Source organism: Poecilia reticulata, chromosome 4 (assembly GCF_904066995.2).
Source record: "Poecilia reticulata chromosome 4, P_reticulata-male-v2, whole genome shotgun sequence".
NCBI classification, from domain to species: domain Eukaryota; kingdom Metazoa; phylum Chordata; class Actinopteri; order Cyprinodontiformes; family Poeciliidae; genus Poecilia; species Poecilia reticulata.
The window spans coordinates 23,264,914-23,292,624 of record NC_088833.1 but is presented as its reverse complement, the minus strand read 5'-3'; the positions used below and the strand labels follow the sequence as shown (position 1 = coordinate 23,292,624).

The window sequence follows — 27,711 nt, the reverse complement described above, 5'->3', positions numbered from 1 at the left end:
TCATTGTGAAATTAGAAAAAAAACTGTTTATTGTATAAAAGGTTTAAAAACTGGTTTCTTAATTGGTCTCAAGGGTAGGTTAGGGTTAACATTACTTTGCTTAATGATTTCTAATAAAACTAGAATTTGTACATTACAGACTGAGTTGCTTTAAGTAGTTTTAAAAACATAATAAATATAAAAAGGGAAAAAAAAAGAAAAACCAGGCACTTTGATCTAAAATGTTTTCAGTGAGACATTTTTTTTGGTAATTTCTCATACATTGAAGAAAAACATCGCCCTCTTTAGAGAAACTAACAATCTAAGAAAACAATGAGTTAAAGGACTGAAATAGTCATCGTCTGTCCTGGATTAGCTGTCGGCAGCTTTAATCCTCCCGGTATCTAGAGTTCAGTTGCCGGACCCCATTCAATGTCGTCGGCCTCTTCGTCCTCCTCGTCAAACTCGTCCTCATCCTCGTCGGAGCTGTCGCTGCCTCGGATCTGTGTGCGTCTGTACTGGACTGCTTGGTGGTGATGGGCCAACCTGAGGAGGTGACGGGCAGAACGGTGAGGAGTCAGAGTGGATCAGTCTCATTTTAATCAATGAATCCCACAAAGAGGGAGCCGGGACTTACACGATGTACGACGGGCCTTTCTTTTCCTCAGGTTGGGTCTGTGGTTCTGCCGCACGCGTCTGGAACAGAGAAGGAAAAACGCATTTAAAACTAGAACAGATTCAAACTCTTCATAATAAAAGTTTGCTTTGTTGTGTTGAAATCATGCAAATACAACAAAGCACTGAGGAGGATTCTTGTCAAGGAACAGCAGTACTTTACGGGGAATTTAATTCATTTTGAGTTGAATTAACTTTAGATGCAACTCTACTCTTGACTCAAAAGCTTTTTGGCAGCCGAATTTCAACCATAAAGCTCTAAAACACATAAAATAGAGCATTTTCTTTGTCTTCCCTGGCTGTTTTTCTAAATGGTAGGCAGGTGAACACAAACATTTTAATCTGTAAACTCTGGGGAAACATGTAAAATGTCTTTCTGTAGCCAGGAAAGTGTTTACACTTTTCTAGGCTACAATATTCAGCCACTATTGTGAAATAAGCTCATTCAAAGATACATTTTCCAAATATTAGTGGGGTGTATTTATATATGTGAGCCTATATTTTTAAATTTTTACCCTGTGTGGATAAGACAAAATCCAGAAAAAATTCAAACTTGTAGATTTTGTTCTTTTAAGTTTCATTGAAGCCATATTTTGTCTAATGATACCATTTTATAGAAACATTAAAGTTCAAGTAAACCAAAAAAGGCCCAAACTAAATGGGAACCTCATGCTCTCAGTGGGTGTTAAAACCTCACTAACATTGTAAATGTTTTTTTCTCCCTTTACATAAGGCCAATATGTGCCAAATTAAAAACATATTGTTTAAAGTCTTTACTTATAAGTTGTTTTCATTCCATGTTTAATCCCAGTAAGAAGTGGAGGGTTAAACTGTTTCTCAAATATTGTGACGTTACCAGAACAATTCTCAAATTGATTGACTGTAATAAATTAAACTTTCTGTTTGGACAGACCTGCTCTAGTCTCTCCTCAATAGCAGACAGAGGGGCAGGCTGGAAGCTCTCCGGCTGCTCCTCGGCGTATGACGACTCGCGTACCGATCGTCGATTTGACGGGTCGGGGGCTACAAAGTCTGGCGGTCCGTCTGAGTGAGTGTTGGCCTCGTCTACATTGAGACCATCAAAGTCAGAGTCTGTAAAGCTGCGTTGCGATGGCTCTTCCTGCTCAGCAGGGCTCCGGGGTGGGCTGTAGTCCTCCCGGCGGGCTGACCTGGGCTCCGGTACATGCATCAACGGTGGGACTTCTCTGTCCGAATAGCCGTAGTCACCAAGCTCTTCGTCGGCAGCCGGAGTGTCGTACTCCAAGGCGGGTTCGGACGATCGGGCCAGAGCAGCTCCGGGTCCCCTGGAGCTTTGTGGGAACCTGGCGGCTTCCTGACCCGGATAGGCCTCCTCCAGGTCCTCGTTGTCGGTGTACGCCTCTCCGTCTGTGATGGCCTCTCCGTCGGTGTCCTCCAGATCGCTGGCAGCGCTCAGATAGTCCATCTGGGTCGGGTCCAGAGCATCCAAGTCCTGCTCTCCTCCGCTCTCCAGCTGGACAGAAGAGAACATGAATGGAGGGGTTTTAAACAAATGAAGCTGAATAGGAAGAACTTTAAAATTGCGCCACAGCGCCCCCTAACTAAATCTGTAGTGAATTATTCAAACTGTACCAGGCAGGTTAGAAAATGAGTCTTTTTAAATGTACTTGATCGTAAGACTAGACATAATTTTGGGTATTTGATGGAAAAAAACAACACGAATTCCCCCACTGTGTGATTCTTAAACTAGTGCCTCACTTCAGTCAGTTTAAGATCCGTCCTTGTTTTCTTTTCGACAGGCACAATTTCTGAAAATGAAAAGTGATGAAGCCATCTTCCTTCTTCAAAACAAACAACCTGGCTTGAGAAACGCCTTGAACACACAAGTGTGTGTAACCACTGTGAAGATGTGGTCAACATGAGCCAACGTCAGGATGTGAACAAATTGCATGCATGTTGGCTCAAACAGTCTGCAAACTGTAACATGACGATTATCAAACTGGCATTGCTATTAATGTAGAACAGACAAAATTCAGAAAGAGTTTATTGGCATCACATTAGGCACAAAAAGGGAGATGAAAGTCCAAAAACTTAGAGAGAGTTAAAGAGAGATTTGGAGAGGTTTTAAAAGTCCACTTCCTGTTTAAAAACAGTTCAATATTAACATTGTCTTACTGAACAAAAGGCCATTTGTTCAGATTATTGGGTTCACAAATGATCTTCATGAAATCAAGTTTGGTTGCAGCACATTGGTTAGGATAATTTTTAATTTAAATTGTAAAATAAAGTTGTTTTCATATTCTTGTGATCTGAAAATGCCATTTAAAATGATTGAATTTGATGTTAGCATCAGTTACTCTGTACTTACGTAGCCTGTTTATGAAATATCCTTCACTCTTGAGTAACTTTCTGTGACATAATTTTTACTTTTACTTGAGTAAAAATGTGGGGTTATCAATCCACCTCTGATTTTTACCCAACAATCATTAAATATTGAAATTTATTACAAAGTTATAATAAATTCTCCTTTATTTTTGGGTTGGTTTAGGTCAACTTGTCTACTATTAAAATAAAATCCTCCTAAACTTAATGCAAGGTTCTATATCCTGTGATATTTAAAATCACAGGAATAGTATCAAGAAAGTTGACATCACAACCTCAATATTATCTCACAATCGTAGCCAATTTCCTGGTTCCAATTCTTAGTTCTAAGTTTTTGACTGAAATCGAAATATTCCATTGTTTACTTGTGTGAGGGCTGTGGAGAGGAAGAGCAGCGCGACATACCGTGACCTCTGACACCCAGACAGGTTTGGACTGCTGGTGCCGGATGCTCTCCTTCAGAGAGTCGTACCACTTGTGGGAGCCGGGCTGCAGGTCTATCCGAGCTGAAGGGGAAAACCAGGAGAAATACTGTGAACGCTCCTGAGTCACAAGTGAGAGGAAAACACTTCTGTCCCTCCTAACACATCTTGCATTTAACCATTTAACCGTCTAACATGAGGCATACCTGCGAACAGGTGGCTGGCATGTTTCCTCATCTTGACGGCCTGGGAGTAGAGGCGTCTGGAGCTCTTGCTGGAGTCGGGTTTGTACTTGTGCCTCATGGCCTTGACGTCTTTGCGGCTGTGGGGGTCTAAGAACAACACCATTGGGTGGTACTGGATGTAGTTCAGCCGCTCCACTGCGGTGGGAGTGATGTCCAGTAGGGGGTGCTTGTCCTGCAAAAAAACCCCAAATAATTCAGAGGAGGACACAGGAAGCAAAACGTCTCCACTGTTGAGAAATGAAACATCTAAAGTTGAATTTTGATGGTTTCTTCTCACCTTCTCTGCTATTCTCCTCACAGTGTCCAGTTTAATAACGGTGGAGCTGCTGTCTCCTCCGCCGCCCCGCGGAACCATCTCTGTGAGAATAAAGTTCAACACAAATACTAATCAGGAGCAAGCCTCAATATGTGCAATGCTTTTCTGTTATTCGTGAGAAAGGTTAGAAATGGTCAAACAACGAGCAGAAACTCACCTGCCACCTCATAATTATCAGGCATCTCATGGGCCAGCTTCTCCATGGCGATGTCATTCAGGGGTCCCAGGATGACAATTGGTCGTTTGAAATTAGCTGGTAAAAAAAAACCAAAAAAAAAAAAAAAACCAATCAGCTGCTTTAAAACTGAACCGAATGTGACTTTCTGAACTAAACGTGTCCATGTGTTTGTGTGTGAGAGACCCGAGCCCACCTTCCCTGAGCAAGACCCTCTCGTAGGCCGGGAATTTGCCCTGAATGGTGAGCTGCAGCAGGTCTTCCCGAGTCCGTCTGTTGTTGTTCTTCTCATTCTTCTTGTTTCCACGAAGTCCTCGCAGTTTCCAGAACTCTGCTCTCGGCCCAGTTGCCTGCCTTTCTCCAGTGGACCGCTGCGTTCGCTCGATGGTGGCCAGCTTCTCTGCCCTGCGGGAGGCGAGTGTTGGAAGAACGTTTTAATCAGGGGGTTTATTCAAACCCGTCTTCGCATTTTGCCACATTACACCCTTGAGCTTCAATATATTAAATAAAAACCTTATGTGACAACAGTACATCACCGAGTGAAACAAAAATACAGCTTGAAGCTGGGAAAATCATTGTATAGAAAATGGAAAGATCAAAATATGGCCATGAACCTGAACTGAGAAACGGGGAAAGAAGAAGTGTAATCAGAAAAGCTGCAAAGAAATGAATGCAACTCTGGAGGAGCTACAGAGAACCACAGCTCAGGTAAGAGATCAGCTGTGCACTTAAATATTTTATAAGTCAAATAAATATTTTTTTTGTTTCCATAGTATCAAATTATATCAGTGTGAAAGGATAATAAATAAATAGTATTTAACTTTAAGAAGCACTCATTGAATCCAAAGACAGACGTTTTAACAGTTCACATTTATTAATACACCTTGCCATAATTTTCATGAAAATGAGTTTGATTGATCTGTCTTAAAACCATTCATGTGTTAAAATGGCCTAGTCAAAGTCGATACCTATATCCAACAGAATTTGTGGTAAGAGTAAAAAATTTTGGTTGACTGAAAAGGAATAAATAGTGCCTTAATCTTTCAGTCATGCTTGTGTTGGTTTATCACATAAAATCCAAATAAAATAAAGTTTGAGGTTGTAAGTGGCTGCAGGTCAACGAGCTTAAGGAGGAATACAACGCGTCTCCTCACCGCTCCTGGTGGGGGATGGTTCCTTTGTCCATCTCATGCAGGTCGTTCCCCATGCGGACAGCGAGCCAGTTGCCGATCTTCCCGGTGAACATCGTGTCCAGGACCCTGAACACCTCTCCTCTGGTGAAGCTCAGACCCTTGGAGTTGTCCGCCTCGTGGTCAAAGTGCGTCCGGACGTAGAAGTTGTCCCCCAGGTTGGACTTGATGATCTTCTTGTAAACTGAAGACAGAGTAGAAGTTAGGACTGAAACACGGAAAGTAAATCGCACCTTGATCAGCTGTGCTCCACACTTACGGTCCATCTTTTTCTGAGTGCACAGTTCCACCCGCTCTCCCGCTGGGAGATTGAGGAGGAAGTTGGCGGCTTCCTCTCGCGTGAAATGGGCAAAATCAACATTATTTACCTGAAAACAAACAAAGACCAAAGGCTTGATTCAGTTTCATAGCCGAATAAACCACCAAATTTATTTATTTATTTATAAATAAATTATTTTGAACAGACAAAAATGAAAGCAAGGAAGAAGGAAAAACAATTTTAAAATTAAAACAAATGATCATACTCTTCAACTTATAAACAATTAAATGTCCAAACACCAGGTAAACAAATTATTTTCACCTTACATGACATTTAAAAATATCACATTCTCATCTTTAGATGTACAATTTATTTAAACACTTTTTATATCATCGATAGTATTTATGGTCTTTGCAACACTCATATTACACAACATATTTCCCAATAAGCTTCTTTTTAAACAGGTTTTTAAGTTGGTTTACATTTGTTCTTTTTTTGGCCTCACCATTCAATCCAATAAAATAAATAAAAATGTGAATAACTCAGAAAAGGTCACCTTGAGGATCTGGTCTCCCTCCTTCATTCCCTCCTCATATGCGGGGCTGTTTGGCTGAACTCCGCCCACAAAGATCCCAACATCGTTGCCTCCCACCAGCCTGAGGCCCAAACTGCGCCCTTTGACAAACCTCACTGTGTTTACATCAGAGCTATACCTGCAGAAAAAATAAAAAATGAAATAAAATGATATGCCAAACAAATCAGATCACTAGAATTATTTTTATAAAGTTTAAATACAGATGAGTTTTGCTAAGAATATATTTCTCACCCGGGATTAGATGATGGGTAAGAGTCAGGAGGTAGAAAGTAGAGAGGCTCCTCTGCAGGTTTGGCTGCAAGAGAAATCAAAACGTCACAGCTAAGCTAATTGCATGGATGGAATTATAACCATGGCAACCATACAATAAGAAAAAAAATAAACAAAGAATTGTAATAAATTTAAACGTTAAATGTTCTTACAGTAGAGCTGAGGGTTGTTCACTGAAATCCCAGACCGGACGGTGCCGCCTCCGTTTGCAGCACGAGGAACACTGCAGAGTGAAAAACAGATCTTTATTCTTCCATCTCACTCCTGCAGCTTTTTCATTTGATTCAAACAAATATGTCACACAGCTTAATCTTAATTTGATGGCAGATAAAGCTAGTGGACGGAGAAAATGAGATTAATTAAAATCACAGAGAAGAAAAGATTAAATGAACAACAAAATAAAAAAATAAATCAGCTTCCCAACAAGATTTGAAATATAGGTAACTTTTTGTTTTGCTTTTTAATTTGTATTTTTAAGAGGTACAGGAAAAAACAAGAAAAAAAGTGGCTTATTTGTTTTATAAAAATATCTGCACTTTACCATTAAGACACCAAGTAATTAATTATAGCCTCTCTTTTTTTTTTTTTTATCTCTGTCCAACTTACATTTAGGTGAGTGCAAATTAAAGAACCCTTAATGTATGAATGGAGTGATTTGATTTTTATTTATTAAGTTAATTGAACCAAAAACCTGTTACATACCTTAAAATAAAAGTTATATTCCAACTTCTATTTTATTTTACTGTAAAATTTTGAAGAGGTTAAATTAACAGAAATTTATTTAATCTAGGTCTGTTAAAAGCCACATTTCTTATTAAGTTAGTTAATATATTGCTGTGTTATATTCTTTTGAAGTATTTTAATGTATAAAAAATTTCATTTAAAAATGTGTCAAACTAACTAGAATATCAACACAATTAATCAGTGAACAAAAATAAGAGGTATGTTTCTTAACAGCCCACTTTAACTCGTTTAAAAAGTTAAAGTGGGACCTTTCAGGTCATTATATTTGATTTAAAAACAATCCAGTTCTGGTGTAATTTGCTCAGGTGTTTGTGCGTTACCTGTGGTGGTCCTGCTCTCGCTCGGAGCTGCCAGACCTCCTGAGATGCGAAAGCTCATCTGACTCAGAGGATTCTGAAAGAGAAACCAAAAGACTTTGGTCAGTGACTCCGTTTTCATGGTTTGCATGGTCAAAAAGGACGATAAGAGCTCAACATAACAAAGTAAACCCACCGTCTGGAGGCGGCCTGATGGGGGATTTGACTTGACGTGAAGGCTCCCTCCTCGCAGCAAGTGAAGTTGCTTTCTTAGACAGGACTCTAACAACAAAATGTAAAAAAAAAAAAAAAAACTTATCAGTAACATAAAAACTATGAGGGAAAAAAGTTGTAGTTTTCTGCTTAAAATATTCATTAGTCTTCAGCTTCTGAACACTGGACAGAAATTGAACGTAACCAATAAAAATTACAAATACCGATCAGCTGGAGTATCGTTTTGCGAGTCAGATATAATTCTCCTCTCTGATCCACTTTGCTTTATGTCAAACAGATTTAGATATTGCTAATATGTGTTGGCAGATATATTTAGCAACAAGGACTAGTTTAAAACATGAACAATTTGTTGTTTGGACGATGGAGTGATGTAATCCTGGTGTATTTTGGATTCTCAGCAGCTGAAATGTAATGTGGTGCAATCTGAACAGGAAGTCAAGTCATGTGCACCAGCGTGTGCAATAAAAAAAAAAAAAAAAAAGAAAAAAAGCCTGATGGCAGATGAGTATGTGTAAAACAAATAAACCAGATGTTCTAGTTTCTCATGTTCTGCTTCAAGAAATTGACCTCCTTGGTTCTAGAAGCGTATATAAATTAGGTTAAACGCCCTTGTGTTAGTAGTTTTACTTACGGTAATAAATAAGCAAATGAGAATCTGAAATGGTGTTTAAAGCTGAAAATCTAAAATTTAAGACCAAACATAAGGGAAAAAAATTATCCCTGAAACAATTTTCTGAACACTTTCACTAGAATCTGTAATGGCAGATTTTTCAAGCCATTTCTAAAAAAAAAATTCAGCTCAATAACACAATAGTAGCATCAGAGATGGTGTACTGAATATTACCTTTAGGAATTTTAAAATACATTTGTGTATATTACTATAATATTACAAAATAAGTACAACAGGTATCGATACCTTTGCAGGCCTGTGTAAGCCTATAAAGTGTGATAGGATTTTTATGATCCGACTTTCCACCTGCTCAGGTTTACTGTCAACAGCTGAGGTTAAATTTACTTTCTTTGAGGAACTCTTAAGGTCAATTGTTTTGGAAGGTTATGTTTACACAAAAGTGCCAACTTATGAAAGCTTCTTGGTGCAGGAACCCAGTGCTCGGGAGATTACAGACGTTGTAGAAAGTAGATGAAGCCCACCTGAGAGTGCGAGATGTTATCTCACCTGCGTCTCCCCTTGGCTGTGTTTGAGTTTCTGCCCCCTGAGGAGTCCTTGCGGGGGCCGGATGCGTCACTGGCATCTGACTCGGCGCCTGAGTTAGCTGTAAAGGTCAGTGAATATATGGAATGTGGTTTCAAAGCTACTTAAAGCAATCTGTAAAAAAAAAAAAAAAAACCCTTCCATGCAGACCTTTCTTTGGCAGGTCGCTGGTTTCGCTCCAGCGAGGCGGTTCGACGGGAGGCTGCAGAGAAACCTCCGGCAGGGTCCTGGGAGAGAAACAAAAGAAGAGGGAGGCGGGAGTGAGGGAGGAGGAAGATAACAAATCTCAGTTATGTTTGACGAGGGGGCAACCCGTGGCTATATTGATGATAATCTGAGACTTAAGTGGTAAATATTCACCTTATTACCTCTGAGGTGAGCTCTCTGTGTGAAGGTCAACTGCATTGTGACCAATCAAAATGATCCATTTTAATCATGTGGTAGGTAAAAGCCTCTGGGCCAGTAAAGATCTGAACTAAACCTCATTTAAAAAAAAAAAATAAAAAAAAAATCATGCTTTGGAACACATGCAGATTTTCAGGAACTGATGACTGATCAGTTTATTGGTGTCTGATTGGAGCAGCGCTGCTTCATTGATAAGTACTCTGATCAATACAGCCACATACATGTTCTGTAAAAGCCACTTTTATTCATTTTATTTGTTAACAAAAACTGTAAACACAAGTGATACACAGTCAAAAAATAAATCAAGCAAAAAAACAAAACAAACAAAAACTGGTCCAGAATAAGCAAACGAATAAACACACACACCAAAAGAAAAAATAAATCAGAAAAACACAGAGGGCTGCTTCAATTGTCAAAATCAAACGGAAGTTTGTGATTAGCTAAGGGTAACAGAGGGAGAGTCGTGAAGTCTGGCCAGTGTCCGCTTGGTAAACTCTTGCAGAGTTTCAGGTATGGGTTTTGGAGGACCTTCATCTGTACCTGTATCTGCTGATGGAGTCCTGGCTGTACGAGGTGCTGTGCCTCTGAGGAGGCGCCGGCGTGCTGTCCGACTCAGAATCAGAATCTGGAAACGAGCAGAACGTAGTAGAATAACCCTTATTACACCGTAAACTAAAAGCAGCACCACAGAGCTCTGCAAATGCGTTCACATCCTATTAAGTTTTTATTTATTTTTTTTACATTTTGTCTTGTTGCAACTGTAATTTATTTGAATTTAAGAGCTTGGTTTTTTAAAATTGAATTTTTGAGGTACATGCAAAGAAAAAAAAAATTCTTTATGAACACATTAACCTCAATGTGCAACAAAGTAGAGACAGCATCATGCTGTGGGTGAGTTGGGGAATGAAACTAATGACTCAGAAGGTTTAAACAGAAATGCATTGCACATTTTTTCAGTTTCGTTGCTAAACAGTGTTTTTACACCATGCATGATTTTCCGTTTCACAATTATGCATTACTTTGTTTTGGTTTTCAATCTAAAATGTCAGTAAAATATTAACATTCAATGCAGTAGTGTGAGATTTTTTTGTAAATTATTATTCTAATTACAATGTTTTCATTTTGTACCGACAACTAGGGAGTTAATCCTTTAAAAGTTAATGTGTATTTTTTAAAGGAACTAGCAAAACATTCATAGAGGTGTTAAGCACTTGTGTACTTGGCCATCTCTTTTTGCACTTTATTTTAAGCACTTAAAACTGGAGTAAATATTGTCAGGGAGTTGTTGAGGGTACAAAACGTCACAAGGAAGCTGGATTGTCGTGTGTGTTTATACAGACCTGGGGGTGGGATCCTGACAGGGGAGTTGACTCTTCTTGGTGGCTCTTGGCGAACAGTGATGGGGGAGGATTTCAGACCAATATGGGGAAGATCAGAAAGAGATCTGCAGAAACAATGCAGAGGAGATGGGAATAATTTATTATTTTTAAAAAACATATTTAAAGAGTCAACTTATGTTCACAATTTGATTGGGCTATCTAAATGTCTTAGCAACACAAGGATGCACAAATCTCTCAGTGAATTAAAATGCAGTCCGTACTTGTATCTGGTGTCTGGGACGGGGCTCTCTCTGCGTGGAGGTGGGGAGGCGCTGCGGTCGGAGTCGGACTCAGACACTGGCTTGCGTGGCTTTGAGGAGGAGGAGGGGGGACGGGTTAAGGTCCAGTTCTGCACAGGAGAAGATCGTGGGTTTGGGAGGGCAGCCAATCCTGGAAGAGGTCTGCAGGAAGAGACGGACGTCATTAAAGTCTTCACAGTAAGTATCTCAATCATTTTACTGTACAGGGAGCTAATAAAGACATGCACTTTATAAACTAATCCAATAAAATATAATTAATAGAAAACTATCAAGTGAATGCAGAAGAGTAACGGCACAATTATGAATCAGCTTGTAGAGAAAGCAAAAATATAACATATATTTAACAATAACTAAATGACATGGGTTCAAAAAGGAACTTCAAATCAAGCCATCAAGAAGTGAATGTCTAACTTCAAAACACACGTCAAAAACCTCTTAAAATTATTTTCAACCTAAATGAACCGACTTGTATTTGCTGGAGTCCTTCATTACTGGAATCTCTCTTCTGGCAGGAGGAGAAGCGCTGCGGTCCGATTCGGACTCAGACGGAGCTGACGAGAAAATTAATTACATTTAGAAACAACAACAATAAATGTATTTCATCTTACTGCCTACATGTGATTTGTTTAGTTGGTGGTCTTAAAAACTAACTTACAATACATGCATCTCAACTCATTTAGTTCAAAAGTTGTTTGTTTTCCAGACAATCATTTTTATTGCAACAATGAAATGAGCATTTATGAAAGGAAGCTAATTTCCTGGAGGTTGTACCTCTGCGAGGGGCGTAAGCTTTCGGAGCAGGCCGGGTCAGTGTGGAGCGTACAGGCGATGAATCCCTGGACTTGGCTCGGGGCGGTGGCTCGGCTCTCGTTCTGGGTTAAAAATATTGAACACGACTTAAAAATGGCAACTAACAAATGAAAGAAAATGTAAAAAACAGTGTGGGTCTGTACCTGCGTGTCCGTTTCTCTCGGGTGTGTTGACGTGATATCCGGCGAGGGGCGATGTCCTCCTCAATGTCTGAAATGTCTGATAGGTCACAGAAAGCGGTTTTGATGACGTTACCCAGATACGCTGCATGCAGAGATGTTGAGCCCAAACTCTTATGATTTATCTTCCCAACCTCTCAGTAACTCTTACCCTCCATCTCTGAGCTGCTGTCCTTGCGCAGCTCGTCCTCGCTGTTTCGGGGGCTGTCGTCCACCTCTGGGATGGTGACCAGGAACTTGCGGTCGTCCCTGAGGACCGTCATGGTCAGCCTGCCCCGGCTCTTCTCCACCAGGTGCTTGGTCTCCAGGAGGGAAAGGTTCTCAGTCGTCATGCCATTGATCTATTTCAACATGGATTAATAAAAAGCAGTGGTTAGATTCCTTCCTTCATAACAGATAGAGGACGTTTTCATGCTTTTCCAACCAGTCTGCATGGAGTAAAAATTTCAGAAATCTTCACCTTCAGTATTAGGTCTCCTTCTTGCAGCGTGCCTTCCTTGGCGGCCAGTCCGCTGTCTGTCATGTGCTTTATAAATATCTGACTTCCCAGCTTCAGTCCGTACTCTGCAAAACAGAATTTAGCAATTTAAAGAACCAATATTATTCTGGCACCAAAACAACCTCCATTTGCATTTCCATCCGGCGCTCCCACCATCTGTGGCTCTCTTTTTAACTAGCGTGGTTTTGATCGGTTTGTCTGGAGCGCGGTTCTGCGGCAGCTTCTTGTATCCGGACATCAGCGGCAGCGTCCCCGTGTGCCCGTTGTGCTGAGGCGAGGGGCTGCGGCGGGTGTTGTAGCGTCCGCCGTCCCTGTTGTCGCTGCCGTCCGAGAAGCGGCGCGTTCGTCTCGGCGCGTCTTGATCCAGCAGGTTGGACTGAGAGGAGGCCCTCGTCGGCCTGGAGGTGGCTGGGATCTGGATCTTTCGAGGCCGCTTTACTGTCTGTGGGACAGAAAGGTCAGAGATTTAAAGAGAAGGTCAGCCTGTCGGCAGGTTATTAACATTTTGTCACAGATGAACCACAGCGTGAGATGTTCAAACTATGGGATATTGTTTTATAACCCAACTCTGCTTCCTCTGACCTTTACGATGCTAATTATTTGCTAATGTTCTGCAGCCTTTACGGAATGGTGGCTTTTATATTGGGTTTAAATTACTCATGATATCAACTGTGTAGAATTTTATTTGGAGGTATGAAACTCTGCTTTAAGTTTCTGCGCTACTTTGTAGATTTTAAGTGATTTCAATCCCTTAAAATAAACTGAGAAACTGAGGATTGTGGTTATAGTTAGACAGAATGTGACATGGTTCAAGAGCTACAAAGACTTTATAACTCATTTTATTTGTCGTTTCTGTTGTTTTCTTTATTTATTTTGGATATTTATAATGTCTCCCAGTTCCAGTGTTTATCTTTGAGAATGTGTTCTTGCATTATTGTGCCATTGTTACTATTGTATTACTTTAAAAAACATCATCGTTTAGCGCAATAACTTCAGGAACAATTTATCATCCAGCAACATTTGTCATGATGACTGGCCTGGCAGCCGTTTTATTTTTAGCCTCTGCAGTTACTCACAACGTTTGCCGTCTTGCCACATGACTTGAGGACCTGAATGGTGTAGTTGGAGTGAACGTTTTCCATCGAAACTCCATTGACCATGACAATTTGGTCTTTGTGGCTACAAAATAAAAGCACAAGGAGCCACACATATAAGCCCGTTTCTGTAGGTTGATATCAACACTTCTTTATTTTATGAAAAATACTTGTCGTATCAAAAGGAGAAACCTACTAGAGGCGTCCCATGGCCGGTCCATTAGGCAGAACATCCGACACCACCACAGCCGTGTCTCCGGTGTCCGGGTGAGCCTTGTCCTTCCCTCCTGATAGAGCAAAACCAAAACCCACCTTTGGGTCCTGCCATGAAGAGATAAAGAGGGAGGACTGAGATAAGGATAAAATTACACAAAGCACATTAAAGGCAGAGGAGGAATGCAGCAAAATGAGAGGGTAGAAATGCAGGCGAAGTGGGTGATTGAGCGTAGAGATAGAGAGAGAAGGAGCACATTCCAGCGCCAGGACGGTGACGAGCCAGTTGGTGCTGCGGGGCGCAGCAGGGTGTGTCTCTGAATTCCTGCTGGGGAAGCTAGATGTCTGAAGCACGGCCCACCTTAGACCCCGAGGTTCCTCGCAACGGCCTTGACAAACACCGAAACAACACCCAGCCTGCTAGTTTCCACGGAAGTAGCCAAAACCCAAAGCACAGCAGCGAAACGTTTTTCCATACTCATTCATGTTTTTCCTCCCCTCATTTATCAAAGATTCTTCATCATCAGGATGACAAAAACAGGCGCTTACTTTGTTTAGTGTTACCGTGTGCTGCTCCCATATCGTTAACTCGTCCATGCCTGGTTTCTGAAAAAGACAAAAATAACAAACACAAAAAAACTTACTTTTTACAGTTATGCTAAATGACAATATGATTAGTTAATTCAGTCATGTAAAGCTGGACCTTACACGGCAGACAGTCGATGTTGAGAACTGAAAGGCTGTTTGTTTGCCTCAACCCGATATGAACGTGCTCACACCCATTTCAATCCCGCCTGACCGGTTAGGAGGAGGAGTTACCTGCTATGTTCATGTATGTATGCACAACAGGTGAGACACGAGTCTTTTTTAAACCAATAAAACAACATAAAAAGATAAAACTACCATCCTGGTCTCTGAGTCTTTCAGTATTACTAATGTGGAGTCATTTACAGAAAGTCTGATGACGCTGTCAGATGTAATATTTATTTTTAACCAAAAGAAAAGAAAAGTAGATAGAAAATGATTGCTGAAACTTATGCAATCGGCTTAGTGACGATCCATTTACAGTTTCACTACGTCTGAGAATTGCAGCATATTTCTGTGTCTGACTATGTAAACATTCACTGTGGAATAATATTTGATCTCCTCTGCAGCCAAAACTTTTGTCGGTTTATGCAGGCGTTTCGTTATTTTTAAAACACTAGAGTCTCTGTGACAGGGCTTCACTGTATTAGGAAAACATGAGGCAATATTGGTTGAAATGGCAAAAATTGAGAAATAACTGAAATAACTAAAGTATTCAAAAATTGCTTATGTGATTTTGCTTTGAACTCATAATGAGCAGTCTAATCCAGATTACAGGGAAAAAGTGATTATTTCCATCACAGCAACAAAGTTTGGTAACACTTTATTTGAAGGGGTGTGCATAAGACTGACATGACACTGTCATAAACATGACATAACATCTGTCATGAACATAAAGAAGTCTTTATGAATGTTTGACAGTTGTCATGAAGTGTCATTCGGTAAATAATGACACTTTTAATGCAAGGTTGCTCTAAAAGTTCCATTGAAAGTCCATTAAAAATGCCAACTTTGCATTAAATTGTCATCATTTACAAAATTATGCAAAGTTGGTATTTTTAATGGACTTTCAATGCAACTTTTAGAGCAACTTTGCATTAAAAGCGTCATTATTTACCAAATGACACTTCATGACAACAGTCATGTTTATGACAGTGTCATGTCAGTCTTATGCACAACCCTTCAAATAAAGTGTTACCCAAAGTTTTACTGAAAAATTTGTTTCCTCTGCCATTTTGGAATTAAAACAACTTAGTTGTCGTTTCTTAATAACGTCACCATCTTACCCCAAGTTCAACTTTTAAATAATTTCAAGTTATATGTCACAATGTATGGTACTTAAATAATTTGCAAGCACTTGTTTGGGTCTAGGCAGTTCAACACAAAATGTGTTTTGTGCTAAGTGATGATAATTTACTTAACCAACTTTATCAATAAGCTGCACATATTGTGCAGCTCAATTGTGAAGTATTAGAGTTGATTTTACATCAGAATCAAGACATGCCTGTTAACAGTTTTATCAGATCAATTCAGCAAAAAAAAAGCAAGCAATCAAAACAAAAACGGACATTGTTTCACTGTTTCACCAGCGGTTCTTTTAATTTGATGAATTGTTACATTTCCATCCAGTAGTTTTTGTTGGAAAGCAGCGGCTTTCCAACAGTGAGAATGCTGGACTTCAACTTCCTGGACAAACGAGGTGAAATGCCTCGCATGATTTGCATTTTCCACACAGGCCAAACACGAGCTAAACGTGAGCTAATTCCCCCCTGCCCCCAAGTAAACGGAGGAAGATGCTTGTTACACAAGATAACAGGTAAAGTAAGATACTCGCTGTCGAGAGTCAAAAACAGGTTTGAAACATTAAGAAAAATATTTCACTTATAATTGTACTTGTGTATCATCTTGTAGTTTCATGTTTCTTTTAGGTGTCAAACAGGTTTACATTTTTATGTCATAGTGAAACAATTTTGGGATTCATACCTGTGGAAGGCGCTGCATAAATTTAGCGTACTCACCTATCCAGAGGCTATGCTTATGATAATTACCAAACGCTGAAGGATCAGCAGAGTTTGACCTTTGGACAGGTGGCCGACTGATTGACTAAGTTAAACATCAACTGTGAGAATCATCTAAATTAAAGCTGGCTGTGACCTGATTTCATGCCAGGGTACCGTCTGAAAACAACCCGATACAGTTTGATTCTGTAGTTTTATCGTAGCTCATTAGCTGCATTCTCCTGACTGGAAGCTCATTTAAAAAGGTCAAAATGTTCCTCCAGAGAGTCTCTGAACGTCTCGTCCAGCCCATCCCTAAGAAAAAGTACCTTGGAAAATAAATCAGGAATGACCCTCTGTAAAAACCAGAGAAGGAGCAAAGAGCAAACACAAACAAGAGCATAAATCTCCTACTGAGAGGAATGGAAAGGAGGCCAAGGCGACTGCTGAGCAGACCTACATTTACAGCAGAACTACTGAAGTTTAATTCCAGGGTGTTTTAATCACCGTCCTCTGCTTAAAGAAGACAAAACCAACTTTATCAATAAGCTAAATAGGGTTTGTCTGTCAGAAATCCAGAAAAGTTCAGAAAAAATATATGAAACTACAGAAACAGATTTAGCTTTGTTCATCTTAAATCAAACATGAAATTAGCCAAACATAAATCTAAAAATTAGACAATACTACAACATATCCTAATAGATGTTTCATAAAAATAATAAAAGATTGAAAAAGTAACTTTCCCACTTTAGCGAATGAATCAAACATTTTCTTCTAGAAATCCCAATTTCTAGAAGCCCTTCTAATATCACATCATAGGAGGGGAAACAAAGCGTTTGTTCTCCACCTTCTCCACTCACCATGTGATCCTTGAACCTTACTTCCATTTTCCTCTGGGGTTTCTAACCTGAACCAAACACCTGCGGCCCCATGCTCTCAAGAAGCAGCTCGCTCTTCATGTCCCATCTGCTGCCAAACGCACAACGAGAACGCCCAGGACTGCAGCCGTCTGGCCGCAGAGCCTCTCTCTCAGATTCACTTCTGTAGGGACGGAGTCTGCAGTCCAGCGGAAACCCGATCCTCCCACTGAAATTATCTGTAATATGACCAGCTGTGGTAGCTCTCTGCCTCTCCCAGCAAGCGGAGCATTTCAGAGACCTCACCTGGAGAGCGCTCCTCCCCCCTGAGCCTCTGCCCACTCTCCAGGTCTCTGTAGAGCTTTTTAGGTGGATAGCGGATTTAAGGTGGAGCGGCGCTGCCTTTAACCTCAACAGGCTGATATGAAATCAGTAAAACAGCCTTAATTGAGACAGCTACTGTAATCAGAGCTCTAATCCTGAGAAGGACTTCAATAGTTGTTCAACTGAGAGGTTAACTATTAAAACTTCAGCATGAGTTGGTTACCAGCTTTCAGGTGCCTTAAAAAAAAAAGCTCCCGTTTCGAAACTGCTAAATATGTCTGTCTCATTGCTTTGAAATGATAAGAGTTTTCTCTGGCTGAAGTGTAAAATAATGTAGATTTCCTCCTTCCCTACCTATTGCTGTGCACTGATAGTCAGCTGGTTGAAAGAAGGATATTACATTTATATACAAGACGACAAAATTGTTTTTAGGCAATGTTTCCAGTCAAAAAAGGGATCATCAACGTCCTTGTTATTTTTTTATCGTTTTGTTATTTAACAATAACTGTACTATTAAATACATTTGTTTGCAGTAATAGAAATAGGTATTTTTAAAAACAAAAGATAATGTTCAAGTCTGTTGCAATTAAGTAATTAATCACATGATAAAATGAGCTCGATCATTTCCATTTTTTTTTTTACATAATCCATTTTATTTATGGTTTCTGTTCCGTGTGGTTTTTTATTTCCGTATCGATTATTTTTGGTTGTCGTGTTTTATTTTGAATATTTAAATTATCTTCCTATTCCAGGGTGAAGTGTTCTTTACAAATTTAAAGTTCAATTTTCTTACAGAGGGCTTAACTTGCATTATTATACCAGTCTGAGTGGGTTATAGCAACAAAAATGCAACTTAAAGAAAGCTGAAAGTTATAAGTTTTAAAATAATGTCAAGTTATTAGTTTACAATTGTTGTGGAGGTTTTCCTCTGCATTCATCAGAGCGTAAATAACTTGTTTACCACAAAATTTAGCTGAAAGCTTAATAATTCAGATGATTTATACATTTTCAGTCTGGCAACAACTGTGTCACATTCTCATATTTGGGTTTCAGGATTTAAACTGATATTTAATCACAACGGCATCATGGGTTTTGGTTGCGAAACGCTGCTGCATCGCTGTGGGTGCAGCTTGCTTAGAATGCAAATGTAGAGAGCAATTCCTCCCATGCATTTGACTTTGTAAAGTTTGGAAAAACAGCAGTCAGAAGCAGCCATTATTCTATTTTTTCAAGTTTATGATTGGATTTAAACATTTTCATGAGGCAGTTTGTCACAACTGTGATAAATTCAACTTTCAAATTTTAACTAAAAGTTGAATCTGCTTAAAATAAACGGATGCATGTGATCAGACTAGGAGACTGGAAGATACTTTGTTTAGTTTTAGATTCCCATTTTGTTCCTCAACTACAAACCGACCCGATCAGATGTTATGTTTCTAACAAAAGCACTACATTTGAAGCAATCCATTCACTTACAGGCACCTCCAGCAGCGGTGGCGGCTCCGGGGGCACAGACCCAAAGTGTTTCAGCATTTTCAATCGCTGTGTCAGTTTCATGATGAAAGCAGCGTTCCAGTCGCCTTCTCCTCTATGTAATTATTCCCACTTTTGTGTCGGTCGGAGGAGAACCTGGTCACTGATACCAGGATGCAAAGACGCTCAATAGTGAAGAAATTAAAAGTTGGAAACTAAAAATCTCTTCTCAGTTTCTCCCATCAAATAATCCATATGTGTCGGCCAATCCGATCTTTGGTAATTCCTTCTCTAAAGCCAAACGGGTCCACTTGCTCCCAGTGTCAGCACTGTGTGGGCATCCTGGTCAACTTTTCAGCGGCTGCTGGTCCCAAGCTGCTGGCCGAGTTTCAGTCTGCTGGGTGCCATGGTTACGGCAGAGGAATGAGAGCACTGGTCTGTTAATAATTGACGGGCTGTTTGCTACAATATAGATCCTCTGGCCTGGAGTTGGGTTTCCTGGGTTTCTACAGTGGCTCTGTTGTGTCTCTGGACCAGGAAATGGCACCGTGGCAACAGCGAGCTTTGATGTTATCTCTGCTTCGTGGTTAACGTTTATCCACGCCCCGGGGCGTGGGAGTGCCATCGAGGTAGTGCTGTCTGAATATCAGCACCCTGCCTCTTTAAGGCCTCACCGACCTGTCCCTAACCTGCAGCAGACAGGGGGGAATAAAGGTACACAGAACCACCTGCCACTTCCGTATTCAGAAGCACTTATGACAACACAAAGCTTTGGTTGTGTATTGGCAACATAGCAGGTGCAGGAACGTGGCTTGGGATCGGCTAGGTGTGACCGCTGGAGGCAAATGTTAAGTACAAGTGAGTTATTAATCCGAGGTGAAAGAAAGTAAGAAGAGCTAGTTCTCTGACTTAAACCAGACATGTAATTGCTTATTCCTGGTTTGTCCAGCAGCCGAATCGCTCAGAGAATCGTAGGTTTTCTTTCATTCTAAGCCAGAAAGCCACTCCTGCTGAGCGTCCAACATGCAAACTACCTGCTCTAGACGTTAGCCAAGATCTCAACTCAAGACATGGAGAACAACAATTTGCTTTTGAATACATCATCATCAAAAAAAGAGCAAACAAATTAAAAAAACCTTCTGAAGCATTAGAGATTAAGTGTTTTATTAGTGGCTAGTGGGCAGTGTGGAAAAGCACGACCTCTTTGTGTAAATACGCACCGTTCCACTACAAACACTCCAGAGGTTCACAGAGTGGCTGTAATTACACAGAACAGGACGTTTCAGCTTCCACTTTCTGAACTTCACAGAAGAGAACGCTGGCAGCAGAGTAAACACTCATTTTACAGCTACCTGGACTGCTGGACTGCTCCACACATGCCTTTACAATGGTTAGCAGGACTTGAAATTACTGTAGATATGCACAAATCGATCAGATAACTTCCCCTTGATCAGCTCTGAGAGGTGATTGATTGGTCAAAAAAAAAAAAAAAAAAAAAACTAACAGCAGGCACTTCAAGGCAAAATCAATGTTTTAGAACATATTTGAAAAAAATATTACCACTATCATGGCTTTTTTTAAGCAACTTTTTAAAGAAATAGTTTGACACGTTTTAGTTGCTCTTATAGAGCAAAAAAAGGGGGAAAAAAACATAACAGGTCAAAATGAAACAGGTTCAAATGCCAAAGAAACAAAAGCACCAAAAAGCAAATTAAAGTCAGTATTTGCCAGCAAATTTTGGATCCGTTCATTTACTCTTAAAATGCAGAAAATATCAATTAAAATAGGGCATTCTTAAAGGAATAAGAACAGCTGTGAGGCGTAAAATTTAAATGCGATTCTCACTGCATTAAGTCACACTGCCAGTGACGTGAGGTCAGGGGAGGCAGGTGAGGCAGAGCCTCACCTGTCATCATTGAAAAATAATACACTGCTCAAAAAAATAAAGGGAACACTTAAGTTTTCACTTAAGTGTTTAAGTGTTCCCTTTATTTTTTTGAGCAGTGTATATAAAATCATTTATATTGCCATTTTCATGTACTATAAAGTATCTATTTTTTACTTAGCTTAACCAATTCTGATGAGTTTTTCTTCAAAATCGCTGGATTTTCGCATTTTCCCATTCAAATGCTCAGAAGCAAAGTCGGTGAGGCAGCAGTGAGCTGAGCCTCACCTGGGATTGCGCAACCTCTCGCTAACTGGACTGGCTGCCATTATATGACAGCATGTTCGTCCTGTCTGTACGCCGGCTATAAAATGGCTAAGAAACATTTAATATATGGACTGATTTTCCATAATTTCGCTTATGTATATAATGTACAGTGTTTTTTGTCACCGACTGTGAGTGTATCGTGTTTTGTGTGCGGAGGAGCGATCAGAAACGGCAGAGAACAGACTGGGGGCGCTCATGATCCCAGATATTGTGACTGCACAACTGCAGAGTCAGACACAGTGAGCTAGCCATGGAGCTAGCCATATAGTAAATAAGTAAAGTACAGCGATATATTTGTTCTCTTCTCTCTTCCGACGTCAACATGAAAGACTACATTTCTACACTTAAACAGTTTTCTAAAGTAGATTTTCAATTGAAGCAGGAGATAATTAAAGGAAGACCAACACCGGAGCTGAGAGTTTTACTTCAAGAAAGTTTGATGATTCTCAAACGGAGTAGAAAAGACATGCCGAGGATAAACTTGGCTTTGGATGAACGGATATTTTTGTGCAGAATTAGCGGTGCATAGATTTCATTGATACATAAAGGTAAGACAGCAATAAGATGTTTTTTAGTTTTTTAATTAAATGTGCATTTTGTGGGCTACCGTTTGTATGTCTAAATAATTCAGTAAAGTAGAAGCGGCAGCTAATCTACCACAGCAATTATTAATAAAACATTAAGCCTAAAACGTACAACAACAAACTAAATGTTCTGTTCTGTGTGCAAAATTCTTGAATGTTTTTTGGTGTTAAATCCTAAAACATGAAGTGGCAATGTTGTCTGTTGCTATGGCAACAAGTCTGCGTAGCTTGGCGAATACAGATCACTATGCTGTGGATCATAGCACGAAATTAATACCTACATTTTTAAGTTTAACTGAGTTAACGCGGCTATGGATGACATGTAAAAGATTAGTCTTGTTGCTCCCCAGCGTTGTGTGCATGCGCGAAATTTCCGTAGGTCCAATGACATGGATGGTGTCTAAGTCATAAGTCAGTGCCTCACCAGCAATGAACCTCACCGCACGTCACTGCACACTGGATATACACAACATTCTTCTCCATCCTTCCTAGCAGCCAGCGAGGCTGCCGTCTCTCTCCATAAACCAGTGGGTCAGAAAACTAAAGTGGAGAAAATCTTGGTATGCTTTGAGAACAAGTAAACTAACCAAAGAAAGATCCAAAGTCAGACTGATGCCAGAACTGATTCGAACTTAGGGCTGATGCTGCAAGGCAAAAATCCTAAAAACTCTAAATGACTAAATAATGCACAATAAATAGGTTGCACTAATTTCATATCAGTATGTTTCAGATCAACGTTGATTTCACTCCCCACTATCATTTCCTTCAGCCGTTTCTGTTTCACTTCAGTAACCAGACTTGACAGCTATGACACCCCTAAAAGAAAGTACCGTAGTATTGACACAAAGCAGCAATACTCACATATATATTCATGTACTTTTGTATTTGTACATTTTCTAAATTGTGTTTAATGCGTTTTAAAGCTCAGTTAATAAGTTTATATTGCATATCAATTGAAAGACCATCAGCCAGAGCCAAAAGTCTTGAGCTAATCCAATTCTGATTTAATGTTTTTCATACAATATTGTGCTTTTTTTTTTTTTTTTTTTAAGATACCTTGATCATTTTTCGTTTTAATTACTTTTAAGTCGAATTTCAGCAGGCAATTTTATTAAAAGTATTTATTTATTTATTTTTTAAAATCAAAGCGCTCTCAACCGAATCCTCTTTATTCTCAGTGACGTTTCCAGAAACAATCATTTTAATCAAATCCAGACTCCGATTCGGATGGAGGCAGAGGAAGACGCAGCACTTTGGGAATGCAGCCGAAACTATTGTGAAACTCTGTGGCAGGCAGGTAGAAACTTGCACATGTGGCAGAACCAGTAAGGCGAGGGGGAGAAATGAAAGGAAGACGGGAGAGAAGGAGAGAAGGAGAGCTGGGCCTGCAGCTGTCTGTCAGTCACCGTTCAACGCCAAGAACTGCAGCTGGGCTTCGCAAAACCCACCGACACCGAGCAAATGTCCAATTCAACATACCCACACAGCGTTACCGGGGTTAAACCCGTACAAAGACGTTCTCAAATACAAAAACTGTAAAAATCTTTTGAATATCATTTTGTCCAGTTTGGACTTTATAAGAGCTGGAAAAGCATCAAGACACCTGCTGGATTTTAAAGCGTCGAGACACCTGCGACATTAATGAGTCGACAAGATAACGAGCTTTTAATCTACAGCGATAGAAAACACCTGTTTCTGTAGAGCTCGAGTCTCCTTCCAAAACCGGAACTTTTTTTCTTCTTCTTTAAACAACAACAACAACAACAACAACAAAAAAATGCGTAAAACACAAGTTAGAATAACAAACCTGTTTCTTTCCGCTATCTTTCTCTTCGTATGAACAAACTCCCAAGTTAGAAGTCTACTCCGCGGTGTCGTTTTTCTCCCTTTGGCTGTTTGGCTTCATGTAAAAGTTTGCCTCAAATCTACCTGCGCTCAGGTGAGCCCGGGGCGTGGCCTGATCGGACGCTGAGTTTCACGACGTCATGACGTGCTTTCTGACCGTAAAAAGACGGATTTTACGATCACAGATTCAACACTTATTGTAAGGCATGACCTTTGACTGCGATCACGTGAATAAAACATCATTATGCGTCTGTTTCTGTTTTAAATAAGATAACAGATTATCTAATTGTCTGAATGGCTGTGAGTTCACTTCTATCATCATCATCATTATTATTGTTATTATTATTATTATTATTATTATTATTATTATTGTTATTATTATAGCAATACAGTACTTCAGTTTTTTATGAAACACAAACAAAAATCTGTGTGTCACCTCACAAAATTGGTCACACCCCTGAACATTTTCACATTTATTTTGGAACCATTATTGTATTGGGATTTTGAGTCATGTGAAGCTGGACATACCAGTCAAATGGATGGAAATATGTTTTGTAACTAAAAAAAAATAAAAAAATAAAAAAATCAAAATAAACACCTTAAACATGTGGCCAGTGCTTGATCAAATCATTTTGGTTTTTGTCCTTGTATATTTTCCAGAATGTTCTTCCAGATTTGTTCGATATTTAACTCCACTAATCGACCAGATTCCCAACTATTCCTGCTATGAAATACATCCTCACAGCATCATGCATTATTCCTCAAAATTCATTGCTGTTCTGCTTTGACCACATCAACTTATTCAACATTTGCCTTTAGCTAGCCGTTTAACAGGACCCATCTGTGTTTCCTTTCAACGAATTTCTTCCTGTCACTTTCCAATATGAGTCACATTTTCTCCCGTCTGTAGCTGTAGATTTCTTCTTTTCCATCAAGTTAGACAGGTCTCTATTTGCAGTTGTGCTTTACCCTTTCCCTTTTTACTTCCTCCTCGATTGTGGATTGAACAGAGATATTCAAAGCTCCCTGAGAAACCTCAGAGACCTTCATAGCTTCATTTTCCTGCTGATTAAATTACAAATCTGGAGTTTAAATCAGCTTTGATGCGGTTGCATCATTCATCCAGGAGAGGGCGATCAGGGGACGTTTTTTTGACTGCTCAGTGCTACGTCTTCTTCATGAGTTTAAAATATGAACGCAAAATAATATTGCAAAGCGTAAATCTCAAATAAACAAACACGACTCCTTTTCAGCAATCTTCAAGTTTTTATTTGTTTACAAAGTTAAGATTGCAGTTTCATATAGTCCTTCCTTTAATGGGTAGAAAACCTTTTCTTAAAGAATTAGTCGAAAGGCACAAATTTTACAATATATACATTTAGATCTAAATTATAAATATATAGAAAACAAAAGCAAAACCCAGAATAAAAGTGCTGAACACAGTTTTTGTCTTTTTTTTTTTTTTTTACAGAAAAAATAGGCTTTGTTTAAAAATACATACAATCAGTAGCATGTTTTTGTGTCATTTTTTTTGTTAGCAATAAATTATTTCAGAGTGATAACATTTATATAATAATATGCAAATGGTGAAGGAACGAGAAACATGGTTACAGTATACAGAGAGCAATTGTAAAGAACAGAGACGACGACAAGCTTGCACTGCTCAATCATAGCCAACACAAACAGTAACTGGATTATGCCATTCTTAGTGCAAAATGATATATGATTAAAGGCCTACCTAAGCAAATAAAATAATAAAATTGCTGTAAATATATATTTATATATCTATAAATCCCTCAAACATGTAAAGCTTTAACTTTTGTGACAAACAAAAACAAAAAAAAAACCCCACAAAAAAAGCTTTTGCAGACTGACGTCTTGGAATGTGCCTGAAGAGAAATATGAGAAAGAGAAAGAATTGCTTTGAGTGAGTCTATGAGACGGGGTGGGAGAGGCTTGGATCTGTTATTTCTGTGTTAAAATATATCCCAGGTGTAAATGAAGCTAAAAAAAAAGAGAAAAAAAATAAAATTGTCCGCAGAAAAGGTAAACGAAAGAGGCTTTGATCTTTGCCCTAAGATGGCATAAACATTTAAAATCACTAGCATTTTCACAAGGACAAATAAACTAATCACATTAAATCTCCAACATAAATACAGCAAGAGTCACAGCACAGAGTTAAGAAACAAACACAAAAAAAAAAACGAACCCCAGAAGCATTAGTTTCATCACTGTTACAAGGGGGGAAAAAAACCCAAAACAAAACAAAAAAATATAATTGTGTGAACGCCCTGACACGGTGGGTTTCTTCCTGAGATTGATAAAAGGTCTCACATGTTGGAGCCAGTATCTTTAGGGGTGTCTGTCTGTGTGGGACACTTTGGTATTTCTGGGACGAACGGGTCGAGAGGACAGCGGGAGCTAAAAATGAACCCAGACACTGTACAGCAGTACAGAACAGTGCAATCTTATTTGGTGGCAGGTTATAATAAAATTTGTTTTACTCTTTAAGCAATCTTCAACACAAAGTAACTTCCCTGACCAAAATATACCACGGACTATTTATTATAAGAAGATAACATATCTAAAATCTAAATATCCCTTAAATATAAATAACAATAGGTTTCAGAATAGCAATAAGTAAAAACACCAAGAACTCGTCACGCTCACCGAGCCAAAGTGTACTTTACAAAAACAGAACGTGACGGAAATAAAGACTCAAACCACGACTACGACGACAGCCGCAAAGCCTTGCCTGCTCGAGCGTAAACTTTTCGGCGTGTTTTTTTTTTTTGTTTGTTTGTTTGTTTGTTTTGTTTTGTTTCAAAACTATTGTATTGGTTATTGCTTTTTCGACAAGTTGAACTTCTGGCAATTTGTCACGAACCAGCTACAGTGCATTGTTTTCACACACCAATATCACCAGACAGTCGGGAGCTTTAGGAGACATCACACACGCTGAGAGCTGAAAAAACGACAGCATAGCTGCTCGAGCTTTCTGTCTTCCTATGTTGAAGATGATGGATAAAAATAAAAATAAAAAAACAAAACAAAACAATGCGTTTTTCTTTTTTCTTTTCACGGGTTTTAGAGACTGAAACGAGGCATGAGCTGGTCACGGTTATCAAGGTTGACCATTTAAAGTTGCTTCACATGAGTACCGCTGCTCACTACTGGTCAGCTGGCTGAAAGGTAGCTGATAAACACATAAATGTAATAGATATAATATTATTTTATACTTTAAAAATAAGAAATATTTGACTATATTTTAGTAGAAATCGTTTCTTTTCTGCTTCATTAAAAATGTCATTGTCATTTTTACACCAGGATCTCATACCAGCCCATGCCTACAGATGGGGAAACAAATTCAAGAGGACAAAATAGTGACGCAAACACACATTTTAAAAACTCTCAAAGAGCTCCAATTTAAAACAGAATCTGCATCGGATGAATGCTAAAACAAAACAAAACAAAAAAAACCAATCAAGACAAGACGGAGATTTTGGAACAGGAAAGAGGAGGACGAAGACGAAGAAAGGAGGAGGAGGGCAATGGCAGAGAAGAAAGACGCCATCTGGTCCGGCGGTCCTGGTGCGAGAACGTGACGGGGCTTCTCTGAGCGTAGTGTTTTCCGTTTCAGAGACCTGATAACCTGCGAGCGTCTGACCAGGTGTTGACCAAGCTGTCGCGTGTGAGTCTGTCCGCTCGCTTCACCTCTCGACGCCTTGAAACCCCTCCCTGATTTGTTTTCCCAACCAAAGAGCAGCAGAGCAGACGACTTTACACCGGCAAAGACCGACCAAGTGGCGGCTGACTCACTCACTCATTCATGGGGTCAAAGTTAAATACAAATACACATGTATTAAATTAAGAATAAAACCACCGCTCAAGTGTACAAATCTATACATTAGGCTACATGGAGTATTAAAGACTGCATTTATAGGTTTTTCTCTGAAGGCACTGTTTGTCGCAACAGCAGGCTGATCTTCCTCCCCTTCTTCTTCCTCGCGCTAGTGTTCAT

At 39.5% G+C, this 27,711-nt stretch overlaps 1 protein-coding gene across 4 annotated transcripts; it reads right to left on the bottom strand.

Moving 5' to 3' along the window:
• Window positions 1–16: 16 nt before the first annotated feature.
• tjp3 (tight junction protein 3) lies at window positions 17–23,812 on the bottom strand. 4 transcript variants are annotated; one of them, XM_008407253.3, is made up of 30 exons: window positions 23,653–23,812; window positions 14,363–14,419; window positions 13,797–13,921; window positions 13,583–13,685; window positions 12,660–12,948; window positions 12,468–12,571; window positions 12,159–12,348; window positions 11,972–12,047; window positions 11,790–11,890; window positions 11,485–11,569; window positions 10,980–11,159; window positions 10,720–10,823; window positions 9,920–10,004; window positions 9,125–9,201; window positions 8,939–9,035; window positions 7,724–7,809; window positions 7,552–7,624; window positions 6,640–6,710; window positions 6,449–6,512; window positions 6,179–6,335; window positions 5,623–5,731; window positions 5,328–5,547; window positions 4,370–4,578; window positions 4,156–4,251; window positions 3,960–4,039; window positions 3,644–3,854; window positions 3,421–3,521; window positions 1,568–2,146; window positions 617–675; window positions 17–525 (listed from the first exon to the last, which is right to left on the bottom strand). In XM_008407253.3, exons 2-30 carry the CDS (start codon window positions 14,408–14,410, stop codon window positions 384–386), a joined length of 3,921 nt encoding a protein of 1,306 aa, XP_008405475.2. In that variant the 5' UTR covers window positions 14,411–14,419; window positions 23,653–23,812; the 3' UTR covers window positions 17–383. The 4 variants fall into 4 exon arrangements, with proteins under 4 accessions (XP_008405475.2, XP_008405473.2, XP_008405474.2 ...); XM_008407251.3 differs by lacking the exon at window positions 23,653–23,812 and adding an exon at window positions 19,053–19,652; XM_008407252.3 differs by lacking the exon at window positions 23,653–23,812 and adding an exon at window positions 17,256–17,509.
• Window positions 23,813–27,711: the final 3,899 nt, after the last annotated feature.